At 40.2% G+C, this 18,508-nt stretch overlaps 1 protein-coding gene across 1 annotated transcript; it reads left to right on the forward strand.

Moving 5' to 3' along the window:
- Positions 1–7,945: 7,945 nt before the first annotated feature.
- On the forward strand, positions 7,946–10,539 carry LOC115028638 (angiopoietin-4-like). Its single transcript, XM_029462528.1, is given in 5 exon segments — positions 7,946–8,011; positions 8,217–8,348; positions 8,757–8,874; positions 9,324–9,503; positions 10,214–10,539. Coding segments are annotated over 5 exon segments (819 nt in total). The 5' UTR covers positions 7,946–7,948.
- Positions 10,540–18,508: the final 7,969 nt, after the last annotated feature.

The following is an 18,508-nucleotide window of genomic DNA, read 5'->3' on the forward strand; positions in this document are numbered from 1 at the left end:
GCGGTCTGATTATCTTAGATATATCAGTGCACAGCCAGGACCGGCTTTGACTCCTGTCACAGACTCCCTGCAGCTGAAAGTGGCTCTTCTGAATGTCAGATCACTAGCTACCAAATCTGTTTTGATTAATGATATGATAGTTCAAAAGAACTTGCACTGTATGTTTCTAGTTGAGACCTGGTTAAACAACATTACTGGTGTGGCAACACTGACTGAGACTGTGTCCTCCAAACTATGAATACTATCAGGCAGTCAGGCAAAATAAGAAAGGTGGAGGGATTGCCGCTATCTTATCAGCGTCACTTGTATGTAATGACATTGACCTCGGTGAATTTACATCATTTGAATATCTTGCTATTGAGTCAAAGCAGAACCTATCTTTGGTCATCATCACATTGTACAGGCCACCAAAATATTCAGCACTATTTCTACAGGAATTCTCAGAGCTGATTTCACTCCAATACATATAGTACCTATACATATAGCCTAAATATTCACGTAAATAAGAAAAATGAACCCAAGACTATTGAACTTGAAAAGTTACTAGACAGCTACGATCTAAAACAAAATATCAGTGAACCCACTTATCAGCATGGTAACACACTAGACTTAGTGATAACGACAAGGCTGGACATCGATAAGGTCTCAGTAATCGAATTACCAATATCTGACCATCACTGTGTGTTTTTTGATGCTAACCTAATCTTAACAAAGACCAAAAGAGAGACAGTGGTCAAAAAAAGAATACTAGATGACACAGCAGAGGAAACATTCTCTAACATCATGAGAACATTTGAGCCATGCTCAGACTGCTCCTTAAATCTCATGGTTGAAAATCTAAACACCTTGTCATCTACCCTGGATATTGTTGCTCCATTAAAGGTCAAAAAGAAATCCACTGACAAAATCTCCCCATGGTTAAACAGCAATGTTACTCAGACTAAGAGGACTTGTAGAGCAGCTGAACGAAGATGGAGGAAAACTAAGCTAATTAGTGACCTCAGACTAAACTCTGACACAAACAAAGTCTCAATTCTTATCCTGCTAGACCTAAGTGCAGCATTTGACACGATCGACCATGACATCCTAATTAATCGTCTAGAAAAACTGATTGGTCTTTCTGACTTTGTATTAAACTGGTTCAGAACATATATCAAAGGGAGAAAGTATTTTGTCAGGCTTGGAGATCATGTGTCAGAGAAGCATGATGCCCACTTTGGAGTTCCACAAGGGAGCTACCCTGTCACGGACGTCAGGACTCAGAGATGGAATTGACAATAGTTTATTAGGCTCAGCCAGCGAGCAGATGGAAACACCATACAGACAGGGGAGGGGTGAACACAAGGATCAGGAACTCAGGAATACTCAGGCTCTAAGCACTGGAAAATAAGGAGACTGGCGTAAAAGCACAGTGAACTAAAGAGTACAAAACAGGGAGCGTCAAAACAAGGTACACGAGTCGAACTCGGAACAAACGAGAACCAACGGAGCAAACAGAAAACGGTACGATACCGGGATCAGGCAGGCAGACAGACGGGCAAAAAGGCAGAAGGCAGGAAAATCGCGTTGCAGAATCTGGGGAGGAAGTCCATGGGGTTTAGTCCACTTTGTACGAGGCCAGATGCGGAGTGAGGAGACTTTATGCTGTGAACACAGGTGCTGGCAATCAGTATTCCGGTGATTGTGGATGCAGTGCAGGTGAGTGAGTGGAGACAGAGGGGGGCGTGGCAGGTGCGAGTTCAGGCACAGACGTGACACTACCTCGGTCCATTACTGTTCTCCCTATACATGCTACCACTGGGGAACATCATTAGATAACACAATGTGTGCTTCTATAGCTATGCGGATGACACACAACTGTACATCTCTTCTGAACCAAATGATGCTACAGCTGTTAACTCCATCACCACCTGTCTGTCAGCAATAAATAAATGGATGAGCAATAATTTCTTAAAATTAAAAGAGAACAAAACTGAAATCCTACTAGTAGGTCCTATAACAAAAAGAGAGATGATGCTGAATAACATGAGGAAACTTACTCCTTTGATTAAACCTGAAGACACAAGTCTTGGTGTTATTATAGACTCAGATCTAAGCTTTAAATCCCACATAAACAAGATGACAAAAACATAATTCTTCTACCTTAGAAATATAGCTAAAAATCAGACAATTTATAAATCAAAAGGATGCTGAAAAACTAATCCATGCTTTTATCTCAAGCCGACTCGATTACTGTAATGCACTCTTTACCGACCTCCCAAAAAAAACAACGGTGAGACTTCAGCTCATCCAAAACGCTGCAGCGAGGCTGCTGACTAGAACCAAGAGGAGAGACCACATCAGTCCAGTGTTAGCCGCTCTACACTGGCTTCTAGTAACTTTTAGAATTGACTTTAAGGTCCTCCTTCCTGTATACAAAGCCTTAAACGGAACCGCACCAAGTTACACTGCCAACTCTCTAATCATATGTGCCCCCAAGAATATTACGATCATCCACTACTGGTTTATTAAATGTTCCCAGAAACATCCAAAAGAAAATTGGGGATGCATCCTTTTGCAATTATGCACCAAAGCTATGGAACACTTTACCTGCAGACATTAGGGAGGCAAGCTCGCTTAAGTGATATTTTATATCTCTTTACTTTAGCCTTTTAATGGTGATATTTCATTTATTAATTTATTATTTAATTTTTTATCTTAGCCTTTTAATGGTGAATTATTAATTGAATTGAATATGTAAAGGTAACTAGAATACATTTTCAGAGTGTGTATTTTTGAAAAACTTGAGATCAAATAGACTGTTTTACCACGGGGAAAAAGAGGAAGTTTCTCTGATAAATGTGTTTACATGTTCTTTACACAATTAGTGGAAAAGTGAAAGATTAAAGAATATATTGGAGAAAAATTGGCTTTAACCGATAGGTTTCATAAAACTTAACAAACAGGGTTTGTTTATGAAGCGGGCTTTAACCAAGATTTTGCCAAAAGAATCTGGACTCACGGAGACGTTTGTGTTTTATACTTTAAAAGGTCAATAAAGAGGTTGACGCTGTAAACGTAAATACAAGGGTCAATAAAGAGTTTGCCAAAGACTACCAGGAATGGGTAGCAAAGGGAGTAAACCAGTTGAAGGGCCACGGGGGCCCATTGTTGATCTCATACTTTCAAAATATGGCCCTGATAGTTTAAAACATTTACAAGAATGGTGTGCCAATGTTATTCTATACTATTTGAATTCTGCTATTTTATCTGCTATTTTAGACTATTTTAATTCTGGCTATTTCATTTCTGCTATTTTATACTATTATAATTCTGCTATTTTTATAGTGGTACTTCAGACTCATTTACATCAACACTGTGATTATTGTACTGTAAATGCTCTTATTCTGTCTAATCTTGTACTAATTGTTATGTTTTTGCTGTGAAGCACTTTGGGCTGCAATTCTTGTATGAAAGGCGCTATACAAATAAAGCTTATTGTTATTATTATAAAAAAATAAAATAAAATATTACTGTTACGGCCACGGCCTTATTTATCTGTGTTCCGGCTCTCCAATCCAAGGCGCACTGGAGAGACCGGTGACTACAAATGCCAAGCCAGCTCAACAGTCGGGGCTGCTGGTGTTGTCAGCCGCATGCCTCGTACTTGTGTACGTACGGTGTGTGTGTGTGGTGTGTGTGTGTGTGTGTGTGTGTGTGTGTGTGTGTGTGTGTGTGTGTGTGTGTGTGTGTGTGGGTTGAAATGCTGTGTTCTGTATCCTAACTAGTGTTAGTGTTAGAACTAGATTTACCGTTGGCGTAAATTGATTAGAAGTTTGCAGCGTTTTCTGTTAGGCACGTTAGGGTGCCCTGTTTTATGTATTCTTTTGTTGTCAAGTTTTCACCCCGAGTTTGTTTTGTTAGTTTGGCTTTTATGCCTTATTTGCTCTTGTGTTAAGAGCCCTCCTTTTGTTCTTTGTGGTGTCGTTAAAAGCAATTGTCTGTCAAATTGTCCATCCGTATTTAATAAATATCTTATTTTGCCATCAACATCTGGTGTATGTTACTCCCTTTTCCCTCGCCGAGCCGGGGTCGTAACAGTTACTGATGTTAAAACAAGCTTAACGTTTATAATGTTTTATATACTAAATTAATTTCTATACTAAAGTTGATTTTATACTGAAGCTGAATATTCTGCACGAAAGTGGATTTTTATATTAAAATTATCTTCTATATTAGTTATTTTTATGCACTGAAGTTAAGTTTTGCACTGAAGACTATACTAAAGATTGTTTTTGATCCACCATAAAAGTGATATGGTACACTTTGTGATTGTATTTGTATACCAAAGTTGTTGGTTGGACCAAAGTGAATTTACATCTTAGTTATTAAAAGTGCCTGATATATCAATAGTATTATACACACCATAAATGGTGTGTAAGGAGGGAATTTGGGATATAATTAACTAATAAATGTATTCTCTTGTGTAATAACTGATAAGTGCTCGTATTTACATAGCTAATGTGAAGAAATGTTAGGTACTATATGTATTAAATAAAGCTCATATTTAGACTTGTAAGAAGCTCAACTCACTCATAACTGTCTTATCATATCAACTATAATTGTGACTCATTGTGATCATAATCACTGTGATATTGTGAATGCATAATACGAGCCAAACTCCATGTGATCTCAAAAGATGCCTTCGTTCATTTGTCATGAAAACGTTCAAATGTTTATCTAACAAGTACAGAGGAGTCATAAAGCCAGTGAGCCTCTCCAGTAATGTCAGTTATACATCTGTATCTGGCCTAAGTGTGCCAACATTAGTTAACTTTAGCCACCACAAGCTACTGGTCATACCAGAACAAGTAAGGCTGTAGCAGTTGAACCCCTTAAAAGTGATATTGTGTCGCTTTGAAGCTGCCGTGTGTAGCATTTCATTATGTGTAGATCAACACATAATTGATCTTAAACCCGTTATAATGAGATCATTCCTGAGAAGACCGTCGGCCTCGAGTTTAGGAGTATTCAACTATAATTCTAAGAGGTCCAGTTAGAGAAAATTTCCACAAGCAAATTGCACAAGCTTGTTTCTCTGACTTTTCCTGTTTGGCTTTACTTGTCAAGAAAAACAACTTTCTGAGGTAAACAAGAAATACCTGTTCAGGCAAAACTCAGAAAACTGCTTTCAAATCCACCGACTATTAAAATAATCACGTCTTTTGAATTTTTGACATTTATGATCCATGGAGGATGAACCCTGACGTTGTTGACTCCCGACTCCTGTGTCATCAGCACGTTGCTGTTTGAGTGAAACGTGGCCACAGCTGTTGGGTGGTTTTTGATGAGTTCTGGTTCAGATACTCAGAGTGACTTTCATGATCCCAGAAATCTTCATACCGGGCCACCAGCAGGTCAAACCTTTCTCATCCAGCGATGTATCTGTTGATCTGCTTGATGGATGGTGCAGAGATTCATGGTTCCCAGATGGTGTATCCTGATGGCTTTGGTGACCCCCCCCTGACTTTTCTTCTAATGCCTCTTTGAGGTTGACACTTTGAGTTAATTATGTTGACAACTATTCTGTCCTACAAACGCAAAACACCTCAACTCACTGAGTATAATGTAGAACTGAGAAAAATTATTTTAAAGTTATTTTGTCCAGATGAAACAATTGTCAGTGTAATATTGGAAATGTGGCAATTCTTTGTTTAAAAAAAAGATCATTCGCATCATAAAATGCAGTGGGAGTCAGTGCCAGATACTGTCCTCACATGTGCAATCTAATTCAAAATAAAGCCATGCAATTTGTTTATTGTTCAGTTTCTGTGTGCAACGTCAGAGAGGTTTGGATTCAACTTTGAGGCTGTAGTTGGAGTCGATGTGGTTTTGTATTGTACAGAACGTTCAGTAATTGGGGTTGGACAAAACATTCTAAACACATTTCGCTCTCAGGTGATTCAAACTCACACACACGCTGTGAGAGTTGGTGGCAGGGTTAGGGCTGAAGTCTGACATGACTGGAAGCTAAACCCACTGAAGATGACACAGACAGCAGATTGGACTCAGCTGAGTCTGAGTCCGGCTCGTAAATGTGGAACAGTATAAAGGATCTCTGCAGCAGCGGATATTTAATAAAAGAGCACATTTGGCGCCTCAGACTTGTTCCTTTGTGCTTGTTTATCATTGGAACACTTAAGAGTGCAATTTGTTTCACATTTCTGAGGCTGCTGTGTTTAACACCGGTTACAGTTTGAATGTCTGACCCGTCTCTGATTGTCTATGACATAGATTAAAGTTTGAATCTTCTTACCGTTGCATTTGTTTAACACTCCTGAATATAATGTCTTTGTTTGCTCCCTGGGTACATGGTGTATTAGGGCAATTGAAGGTAAAAACAACAAAACATTTGTTTAATAATATAATATCTATTATTATTTAGAAATTTTATTATGTAACTTCAATCCCAGAGAATTTGAGTTTTTGTAATAATATAATATGTAATATAATATGTATATGTAATATAAATTATAAATACTAAGAATAATAATTAGAATACAAACAGAATAATAATCAAAATGGATAGCACAAGCAGAACATGAGAGTAACAAAAATGACGAACCCACAAAGAACACTGAGTCGTGACAAATTCCTCCATTTTGGCCTCCATGACATCCTTTAATTGGCAGCAGCTCTTCAATTGCTTCCATAACTGTACAGTTTTCACATGTACTGAACACCTAAATGTACAAAATAGGCAATATCCAGAAAACACGGCAATATTAACGTCATCTTAACTTCATACTATTTATAGGCCTGGGGCCCGTTTCACTCTTAAGCAGCTCATAAGCCTGTTATGGTTGTACAGAGGTCAGATCTACCTAGTAGCAACTTTTATCCGTTTCACGTAATTCTCGTAAATCATCGTAACTTCCATGAAAATGTGGTAAGTTTTACGGCTACTATAGGCAGCAGTGAGACGGTCAGTAGGCAGACTATACTTTATAAAACAACGCTGTCCTCCGGTCTGTTTGTTAGCTAATAGCTAATGCTTTATATACAGCTCGTAATATATAACGTTTGGCATAAGACACAACAATAGAATATCAACCGCAGAATCTTCGATGAAGAACTTGGACAGAACTCTGACAGCATAGAAATGATGGCACAAGGGAGCACTTAAGGGGCATCACCAAAGCCATCAGGATACACCATCTGGGAACCATGAATCTCTGCACCATCCATCAAGCATATCAACAGATACATCGCTGGATGAGAAAGGTTTGACCTGCTGGTGGCCCGGTATGAAGATTTCTGGGATCATGAAAGTCACTCTGAGTATCTGAACCAGAACTCATCGCAAACCACCCAACAGCTGTGGCCACGTTTCACTCAAACAGCAACGTGCTGATGGCACAGGAGTCGGGAGTCAACAACGTCAGGGTTCATCCTCCATGGATCATAAATGTCAAAAATTCAAAAGACGTGATTATTTTAATAATCTGTGGATTTGAAAGCAGTTTTCTGAGTTTTGCCTGAACAGGTATTTCTTGTTTGCCTCCGAAAGTTGTTTTTCTTAAAGTAAAGCCAAACAGGAAAAGTCAGAGAAACGAGCTTGTGCAATTTTTGGGACAGCATTTTTTGGGACGCATGAAGGAGGTGTGGCAGTTTAGTCGTGTATAAAGGAGCAGCTCCTGTTGATCTGGCAAACAAGGTTCATCCAACACACAGGTAAGACTTAGAAAGAGATTCTATTATTATTATTATTATTATTATTATTATTATTATTATTATTATTATTATTATTATTATTATTATTATTATTATTAGCTGTTATTGGACTTTAGTGCTGAAAGGCTGGAATGTCTGACTTCTGTCAGCTTCTCTTAGTGTTGTTTAAAATATTTAACTTCTGTATCATTTTTTTAAAAGATATTTATTTTGTCCCTTTTAAACTCAGGTCAAAATGAAGAGTCTGGTCGTGTATTGTTTGCTCAACTTGGTGTTTCTTCTGAGCTGCACAGCTCAGGTAATACAAACTGTCTTCTCTCTGCAACGTCTTCACCTTCTATTCTCTTTAATATGACACTAATCATGTCTGTATTTTGAAGTCTAACTTTAAAACTGTTTCTGTGGTATTGCTAGACAACCCATGATGCTCGTCCTGTTCCTGGTAAATGTTATTATTGCTTCTAATATACACATTATGGAAGATACAAGGCTCATGTATTCAGAGTTAACGTTGTTTTTCTCTTGTCATGCTCACCTCAGTATATTTAGACTGCACGCAGATTAGGGCTCACGTACCACGAGCGCGCAGCGGGGTTTATTTAATCCGCCCTCCCGGAGTCCGTATCCCGTTTAAGGTAGGGCTGCACCATTCAGGCCAAAATGATAATCACGATTATTTTTGATTTATATTGAGATCACAATTATTTACGATTGTTCCGTGGTTTGAACTGCTAAATATTTGTATTGCACTTTCATATGTAAATAAGCATAGCACTTAATTTCCATGTTTTGCTACATTCCTGTTAATGCAGACATTAGGGCTGCACCATAATAGAAAAAAATTGCAATATTTCTTTCTTTCTTTCTTTTTCTTGTCAGTTCACTCAATGATATAAATGTCTCCGTTAAGGAAAAAGGTTGAGAGCCACGGCTCTAACACATAATGTCATCTTTTCCAAAGCCCTGCAGAACATGTCTCAGTCTTCAGGTGTGTGTGTAAAGCTGCCTGCTGGTTTCTAAACGCATGTTTACTACCTGTGCAGGTGTACTGTGAGATGAGGCGTGATGGAGGCTGGACGGTGATTCAGAAGCGCATTGGAGGTGCGGTTTCCTTCAACAGGAACTGGGCAGCTTATAAATACGGATTTGGATTCATTCCACGTAAGTAAAGAATTTAAAGCTGGTTGTGTTTTCCTGATAGGTGTGAGGCGACATGTAACTTGTGATGACTGGAACGCCTTACTTAGCACACAGCTGCTAAACAACCTAGAAAGGTCTTTGTTACATTCACAACATACAGGACTGGGGATCCAATTTGCTGCTACGGTAAAACATTGCAAGAATGAAGAGAATGTCAGAGTAAAGAGTCGCAGGCCGACACCGTCCAGCTCTAAAACTAAATGAGATTACACTGTGAGGGCAATATGCACATTTTCTTGCACACATAATGTATGCACATCAGGCTGTGGGGCCAAGTTCTCCTGGAGGAAAGCACTGTGTGAACTTCAGAAGTTTCCAGCTATCGTTGAATTCTCTCCTGCTGACTACCTGCAGGCGACCTGAAACCAGAAAAACCTAAATCCTTTCATGTGTTCTGCTGATTCCCTCAGGCAACCACTGGCTCGGTCTGAATAGGGTCTTCTCTCTGACCCGCTTCAGGACGTGGACCATGAGGGTGGACCTGTGGGACCATGAAGGTGCCTCTGCCTACGCCGAGTACAGAAACTTCAGAGTGGAGAATGAACATGCAAATTTCAAACTGCATGTGGGGCGCTACAGTGGAAATGCAGGTACTGCAGGCTTCTCTCTTCTTTGTCCCGCTTTGCCTTTCAGAGACACATGTTATCCCATGTTTTTCAATTGCATTTATGCTGGATTGTAAAGTCTTTTTACTTTAAGTATTTTAACTGATGTAAATGAGTTGGCCAGTGTAGACATTTCTAAGGAGGTGTTATTATTGTTTTGTTACGTTGGAAACTACGTGTTGTGGGGTCCACTGTGAAACTCCAGCACCCTCTTCCTGTTCATCAGTTTCACGACCAGCCTGATGCACAAGTGTGGAGCAGCTCGAGGCTGACGGCCTTCTCAGGAATGATCTCATTATAACGTCTTTAAGTTCAATTATGTGTTGATCTACACATAATGAAATGCTACACACGGCAGTTTCAAAGCGACACAATATCACTTTTAAGGGGTTCAACTGCTACAGCCTTACTTGTTCTGGTATGACCAGTAGCTTGTGGTGGCTAACGTTAGCTAATGTTGGCACACTTAGGCCAGATACAGATGTATAACTGACATTACTGGAGAGGCTCACTGGCTTTATGACTCCTCTGTACTTGTTAGATAAACATTTGAACATTTTCATGACAAATTTAAGACAAAGGTTGTTTGAAAATGAAGAGCAACTCGAGGCGCCATCATCTTGTTCTTCAGCAACATTTTAAAGGGCCACTCTGAATTTAAAAGTTCCTTAAATAGTTTCATACTTTGTCCAAAGGGGATGCCATCCGTGGTGCCTATCCATGCATTGACCAGAATGGCTTCGCCTTCAGCACCATCGACCGCGACAATGACGGCTGCTCCCCCTGCATCTTTGATGACATTCCTCAAACGAAATGTGTTCGTTCAGACGAAGGCGGTTGGTGGTACAGCAGCTGCGGCTCTGCCAGTCTGAACGGCAAATGGCAGTCTGCTGGTGATCACATCTTTCGGCGGTCAGGGCTCAACTGGTTCAACTGGAAAGCTCCCGTGCCTTACTCCATGAGGGCCTCCAGAATGATGATCAAGTATGGGCAAGAGGAGCCGGTCGTCTTGGAGCAGTGAGACTGGTTTTACGTATTAGAACATATTCCAAAAGGACTTGTTCTGTATTATACGCAAATCAGTTGTTTTTATTTTTAGATACATACTGTTTATTTCTGCCTTTGGGGATGGGTTATCTTTTATATATTTTTCTTCACAATCTATGTATCCTTCAAGCATTCACAATACCTGAAAAAGCTGCACAATAGAAGCATTACAAGCACTCTCCATTCACCATTTTTAGAAAAGCATTATAACAAAGCACAATGATGATGGATGCCCATAATTCAATTTACAGGCATCTCTAAAATTATTGCATTGTTTTTGTGACATAAATCAACCAAACATCTGAAGTTTGAACAACCATATAGAAACATGGAAGGCAGTTAATGCAGGATGCTGGAGCTCAATCATAACTTCCATCTTTTGATGTACTGCATCACATTTCTGAGGATTTAGGTTGATTTAATCAATGAAAGTCTGCATGTAGTGTTTGTTAATGCTAAATACCTTTAATTCATTGTGAAACACCTGAGTATAAATACATATTCAATAAATGGTTTTGTTTGCAGAACACTTGTTTTTTATTTCTGTTTCATTCACACCATGTGATCAAGAGTGAGTTCAGCTCACAGTGAGCTCAGAGTCACTAATATTACATGAGGACTTTTATTAAAGTGTCTGTATGTCTCAACATGATTCACTGCAAAGACCACCCTAAGCACACAGCCAAGACAACACAGGAGTGGCTTTGTGACAAGTCTGCGAATGTCCTTGAGTGGCTCAGCCAGCGCCCGGACTTGAACCCAAACAAACATCTCTGAAGGAACCTTAAACAAGCTCCCCATCCAACCTGACAGAGCTTGAGAGGATCTGCAGAGAAGAATGGCAGAAATGACCCAAATATAGGTGTGCCAAGCTCATAGTGTCATACCCAAGAAGACTTGAGGCTGTGATAGCTGCCAAAGGTGCATCAACAAAGTAGTTTCAAGTTTTATTTGTCATATGCAAGTTAACAAAGGGTCAACAGTACAATGAAATGTGTGCGAGAGAGACAGCATTTCAGCTCAGCAAAATCAGCAACATTAAATGATATATATATATATATATATATATATGAAATATTTAAAAATAAGTACTATATACAATTGAGTTAAACAATAATAAAAAATAATAAAAAGAACTTCTGTACATATATGAAGAGAAAAATATAAGAAGTAAAATATATTTAAATATATTTATTTAGTGCAGACAGCAAGTGAGTGTGTCTGTGGTTGAGAAGCCTGATGGCTTGGTGGTAAAAACTGTCCTTGAGTCTGGTGGTGCGTGCAGCCAGGCTCCTGTGTCATCTGCCTGACGGTAACAGGGAGAACAGTCTGCTGGGTGGCTGTGGTCCTTTATGATGCTTTGTGCCTTCTGGAGGCACCGCTGGTGGAAAATGTCCTGAATGGCCGAGAGACTGTTGCCAATGGTGTACTGTGCCGCCTTCACCACTCTCTGAAGTGATTTGCGGCTTTGAGCAGAACAGTTCCCGTATCAGACTGTGATTCAGCCCGTCAGCAAGCTCTCGATGGTTCCTCTGTAGAAGTTTGTGAGGATACTGATGTTCATGCCAAACCTCCTCAGTCTTCTCAGGAAATAGAGCCGCTGACAAGCTTTCTTGGTCACTGTGTTCGTGTGGAGTGTCCAGGAGAGATCCTCAGTGATGTGCACACCGAGGATCTTAAAGCTGCTGACCCTTTCAACCTCAGCATCACCGACATAGATGGAGAGGTGTCCACCCCCCTTCTGTCTCCTGTAGTCCACGGTCATCTCTTTAGTCTTGCTGACGTTAAGAGAGAGGTTATTTTCCTGACACCAGCTGTGCAGTATCTTCACCTCCTCTCTGTAGGCCGTCTCATCATTGTTCATGATGAGGCCCATGATGGTCGTATTGTCAGCAAACTTAAAGATGATGTTTGAACAAGGAGTACAGGAGGGGGCTGAGCACACAGCCTTGTGGTGCACCCGTGTTCAGTGACACATACTGAGTAAAGGGTCTGAATAATAAGTGTGGGAAATCCCTATCCACAGGCAGGTAACAATAACAGAAGGAGAGGAGGTTTGGTTGCAGACAAAACAGTTTAATTGTCAGTCTTAGCCTTTCTAGGCCAGTGATTTGTGAGAGATCGTCAGGTGTGCCGTGGGAAATTATCCAACTTTTATCCAACTTTTTTTTTTTATCAATTTTCTCCGACCTCGTACCGGAGCTCAAATGCCAGCTGACACTGCTCCATCCACTGGACCGGATCTGAGGCACCCTTCATGGTCAGATTGCCGTAGTAGCCAGAGAGGCAGAGGTCACCTCTCTCCACGCTTTTAGGAGATTGAGGAGGTAAATTTGTGTCGCTCACCCTCTGTCTGATCGCGCCACCTCGTAATTGACGTCCCCCACTCGCCGTGTGACCACGAAGGGCCCTTGCCACTTGCCGAGTAATTTGGAGGTAGCAGACAGGACACCACCGCTTCACGTCCGCACAAATGCCCGGCCAATATAATCTACAGAAGATTGCAGTACTTCAGGCAAAGGTATTTCATCTAGAAGAGAAGGATACACAACAATACAATGGAGCCCAAAGGTGAAGCTACAACTTGCCCCGGAGAACAGTCATATAAATCACGTCTGGAATAAGCGTGGAGCAGGACTTAAAGCCACCCCTAACAAACTAGAAGAAACCGACTTGACAGAAAGAGACTGGCCCCCGCTGCCATCATGCCGGCAACGGCTCACATCAACCATTGTAGCAGCGAACACTGTAAGGAATGCCAGGCCGCCACTGATGTCTCTACAGCTGGAAAACAGATTCCTACCGCTACAAACCAAGTCTGGATCGCCGCTGGAGGACCCAGCTCGCCTGTCAGTCCCGCACCCTTCGAGCAGAACGAGATGTAGAGGATCGCAGAAGCCGACGGATAACGATCAGCGGATCACTGAGCAAACAGCGGATCGAGGATGTGCGCTGAACAGAGGACCACAGATCACTGAGCCAGCAACGCTAATTATCGGCGACTCTACTGTATCAGGCATTAACATTAACGGTAAGAAAGATCCAAAACATACTGCTTCCCTGATGAAGTGATCTGTGACATAACAGAAAAAATTCCACGATTGCTGTCTATCCACAAATATGTGAACAAGGTTATTATTCAATGCTGGGAATAATGATATCTCAAGGGCAGAAACGGAAACACTAAAACGTGACTTTACTGAACTGCTAAAAGTTGGGGGCTCTAAAGACATTGAAACATACATCAGTGGTCCCATCCCACCAGCCAGGTCAGGAGTGAATCGTTTTAGCAGAATTTTGGGGCTCAGCAGGTGGCTATCAATTGCCTGTCCCCTGCACAAAGTGAACTTTATTGACAACTTCAATCTGTTCTGGCAGCGTAGAGGCCTTTTCAGAAGAAATGGACTTTCGCTCAACAGATCTGGAGAAAAACTGTTCGCTTCCAATATGGATCACGCCATTAGCCACCCCACTTTGGCTAAATGCAAGGAGACAGCATCCCCCACACCACCAGAAAACCACCATGATGAGGTCCAAACAACTGGAGCGAGTGACCTTGCTGCAGTACCAGCCACAACAAGCCTGCACACCAAGGACCCCATTCCCTCAACTCCACCGCCAGCCAAGGATGAAGTTGAAATTTTGTGGCGTAGCATTGAGACACCCTCCCCCTCTTCCTCGTCTTCCTCTCCCTTTCTCCTTTTTAACGACAGGATGAACAAATTGGTGAAAGGTGGTCTTAAACTGACACCTCAAATAACCCCCCGCTCTAAACCATCATGCCCCACCATCATCCCCCATTCTTCTCCCCCTCCCAGAAATCCCCCGCACCTCCCCCTCGGCTTATACCAAAAGCCTGCTCATGGACACTCAAGGACATCACCCCCCCCCCCCCCCCCCAAACTGGTCACCAAACTGTTCTAATATGTCATGCCAGACTAAATAATCAGCGCTCAGCACGCACTGCGTCTGGTTATCTTAGATATATCAGTGCACAGCCAGGACCAGCTTTGACTCCTGTCACAGACTCGCTGCAGCTGAAAGTGGCTCTTCTGAATGTCAGATCACTGGCTAACAAATCTTTTTTGATTAATGATATGATAGTTCAAAAGAACTTGGACTGTATGTTTCTAGTTGAGACCTGGTTAAACAACATTACTGGTGTGGCAACACTGACTGAGACGTGTCCTCCAAACTATGAATACTATCAGGCAGTCAGGCAAAATAAGAAAGGTGGAGGGATTGCCGCTATCTTATCAGCGTCACTTGTATGTAATGACATTGACCTCGGTGAATTTACATCATTTGAATATCTTGCTATTGGGTCAAAGCAGAACTATCTTTGGTCATCATCACATTGTACAGGCCACCAAAATATTCAGCACTATTTCTACAGGAATTCTCAGAGCTGATTTCACTCCAATACATATAGTACCTATACATATAGTACCTCCATGCAGGAATAATCCTTGCATGGAGACCTAAATATTCACGTAAATAAGAAGAATGAACCCAAGACTATTGAACTTGAAAAGTTACTAGACAGCTACGATCTAAAACAAAATATCAGTGAACCCACTTATCAGCATGGTAACACACTAGACTTAGTGATAACGACAAGGCTGGACATCGATAAGGTCTCAGTAATCGAATTACCAATATCTGACCATCACTGTGTGTTTTTTGATGCTAACCTAATCTTAACAAAGACCAAAAGAGAGACAGTGGTCAAAAAAAGAATACTAGATGACACAGCAGAGGAAACATTCTCTAACATCATGAGATCATTTCAGCCATGCTCAGACTGCTCCTTAAATCTCATGGTTGAAAATCTAAACAACACCTTGTCATCTACCCTGGATATTGTTGCTCCATTAAAGGTCAAAAAGAAATCCACTGAAAAAATCTCCCCATGGTTAAACAACAGCAATGTTACTCAGACTACGAGGACTTGTAGAGCAGCTGAACGAAGATGGAGGAAAACTAAGCTCACAGTTAACTATGATATCTACAAAGAATCTATGGCTGCCTATGGTAAAGCAATGCAGCTGGCAAGAAAGGATTACTTTTCTAAGATTATCACTGAGAATGTTGGAAATTCTAGAATACTATTCTCGACTATTAACCAACTACTGAACACTGCCCCAACCCCTCCGCAGTCCTCTGCATCAAAGTGTGAAGAACTCGCATTGTTCCTCAATAATAAAATAACTTCAATCAGAGCCAGCATCACATTATGATGCAGACACAGAGAACATCTGCAAACATTGTCATGTAACCATGGGAACATTCACCTGCATCACATTAACTGAGCTTCATAAAACTGTGATGGAACGTAACTCCTCCACCTCTTGTGTTGACCCGATACCTACAGCATTCTTTAAGCGGATATTCGACAGCATTTCAAGTCACGTCCTAAATATTATAAACACGTCTCTTCTAATGGGTATCTTCCCAGATGTCTTCAACACAGCCATTGTAAAACCCTTGCAAAAGAAACCTAACCTAGACAGTAATACGCTGACCAACTACAGGCCAATATCTAACCTTCCATTCATCAGCAAAATACTAGAAAAAATAGTCTCGGTCCAAATAAACTCCTTTCTTAAAGAAAACAACATCCTGGAGGAATTTCAATCAGGCTTCAGAGCATGCCACAGCACCGAAACTGCTCTGACTAAAATAATTAGTGACCTCAGACTAAACTCTGACACAAACAAGGTCTCAATTCTTATCCTGTTAGACCTAAGTGCAGCATTTGACACGATCGACCATGACATCCTAAATAATCGTCTAGAAAAATTGGTTGGTCTTTCTGACTGTGTATTAAACTGGTTCAGAACATATATCAAAGGGAGAAAGTATTTCATCAGGTTTGGAGATCATGTGTCAGAGAAGCATGATGCCCACTTTGGAGTTCCACAAGGGAGCTGCCTCGGTCCATTACTGTTCTCCTTATACATGCTACCACTGGGGAACATCATTAGATAACACAATGTGTGCTTCCATAGCTACGTGGATGACACAAGACTGTACATCTCTGCTGAACCAAATGATGCTACAGCTGTTAACTCCATCACCACCTGTCTGTCAGCAATAAATAAATGGATGAGCAATAATTTCTTAAAATTAAATGAGAACAAAACTGAAATCCTACTAGTAGGTCCTGTAACAGAAACGAGAGATGATGCTGAATAACATGGGGAAACTTACTCCTTTGATTAAACCTGAAGTCACAAGTCTTGGTGTTATTATAGACTCAGATCTAAGCTTTAAATCCCACATAAACAAGATGACAAAAACATCATTCTTCCACCTTAGAAATATAGATAAAAATCCGACAATTTATAAATCAAAAGGATGCTGAAAAACTAATCCATGCTTTTATCTCAAGCCGACTCGATTACTGTAATGCATTCTTTACCGGCCTCCCAAAGAAAATAACGGAGAGACTTCAGCTCATCCAAAACGCTGCAGCGAGGCTGCTGACTAGAACCAAGAGGAGAGACCACATCAGTTCCGTGTTAGCTGCTCTACACTGGCTTCCAGTAACTTTTAGAATTGACTTTAAGGTCCTCCTTCTTTTATACAAAGCCCTAAACGGAACCGCACCAAGTTACACTGCCAACTCTGTAATCAACTATGTGCCCCCAAGAACATTACGATCATCCACTACTGGTTTATTAAATGTTCCCAGAAACATCCAAAAGAAAATTGGGGATGCAGCCTTTTGCAATTATGCACCAAAGCTATGGAACACTTTACCTGCAGACATTAGGGAGGCAAGCTCGCTCAATATCTTCAAAAGTAAGCAAAAAACATATCTTTTTACTTTAGCCTTTTAATAGTGATATTTTATATCTCTTTACTTTAGCCTTTTAATGGTGATATTTCATATATTTTTATCTTAGCCTTTTAATGATGAATTATTAATCATTTAACATTGAATGTGTAAAGGTAACTAGAATAGTGTGTATTTTTGAAAAATAGACTGTTTTACCACGGGAAAACATTTCTCTGATAAATGGGTTTACATGTTCTTTACACAATTAGTGGAAAAGTGAAAGATTAATGAATGTATTGGAGAAAAACTGGCTTTAACCGATAGGTTTCATAAAACTTAACAAACAGGGGTTTGTCTATGAAGCGGGCTTTAACCAAGATTTTGCCAAAAGAATCTGGACTCACGGAGACGTCTGTGTTTTATACTTTAAAAGGTCAATAAAGAGGATTGACAGCTGTAAACGTAAATAATGGGTAGCAAAGGGAGTAAACCAGTTGATGGGCCACAGGGGCCCATTGTTGATCTCATACTTTCAAAATATGGCCCTGATAGTTTAAAACATTTACAAGTGTGCCAATGTTATTTTATACTATTTTAATTCTGCTATTTTATCTGCTATTTTAGACTATTTTAATTCTGGCTATTTCATTTCTGCTATTTTGTACTATTTTAATTATCTGCTATTTTATCTGCTATTTCATACTATTTTAATTCTGCTAGTTTTTATAATGGTACTTCAGACTCATTTACATCAACACTGTGATTATTGTACTGTAAATGCTCTTATTCTGTCTAATCTTGTACTAATTGGTATGTTTTTGCTGTGAAGCACTTTGGGCTGCAATTCTTGTATGAAAGGTGCTATACAAATAAAGCTTATTATTATTATTATTATTATTATTATATTATTATTATTATTATTATTATTATTACTATTATTATCATAGCTCACACGGTATAGCCTGGTCCTAATCACCGTAAAGTCAGTGACAAACCAGAGTTTTTACGATCTAATTGTAACTTGTAACTTGATAACTAATAATATCCTTACATTCATGAAGACATGATCAGGCCATCATGTGGCCATATATTCAATGCATGTGATTTCAAAACAAAGAATTCTCTCAAGGTCCACATACTACCTTTTTTATTTCAACAT

Source organism: Cottoperca gobio, chromosome 23 (assembly GCF_900634415.1).
Source record: "Cottoperca gobio chromosome 23, fCotGob3.1, whole genome shotgun sequence".
Lineage (NCBI taxonomy): Eukaryota > Metazoa > Chordata > Actinopteri > Perciformes > Bovichtidae > Cottoperca > Cottoperca gobio.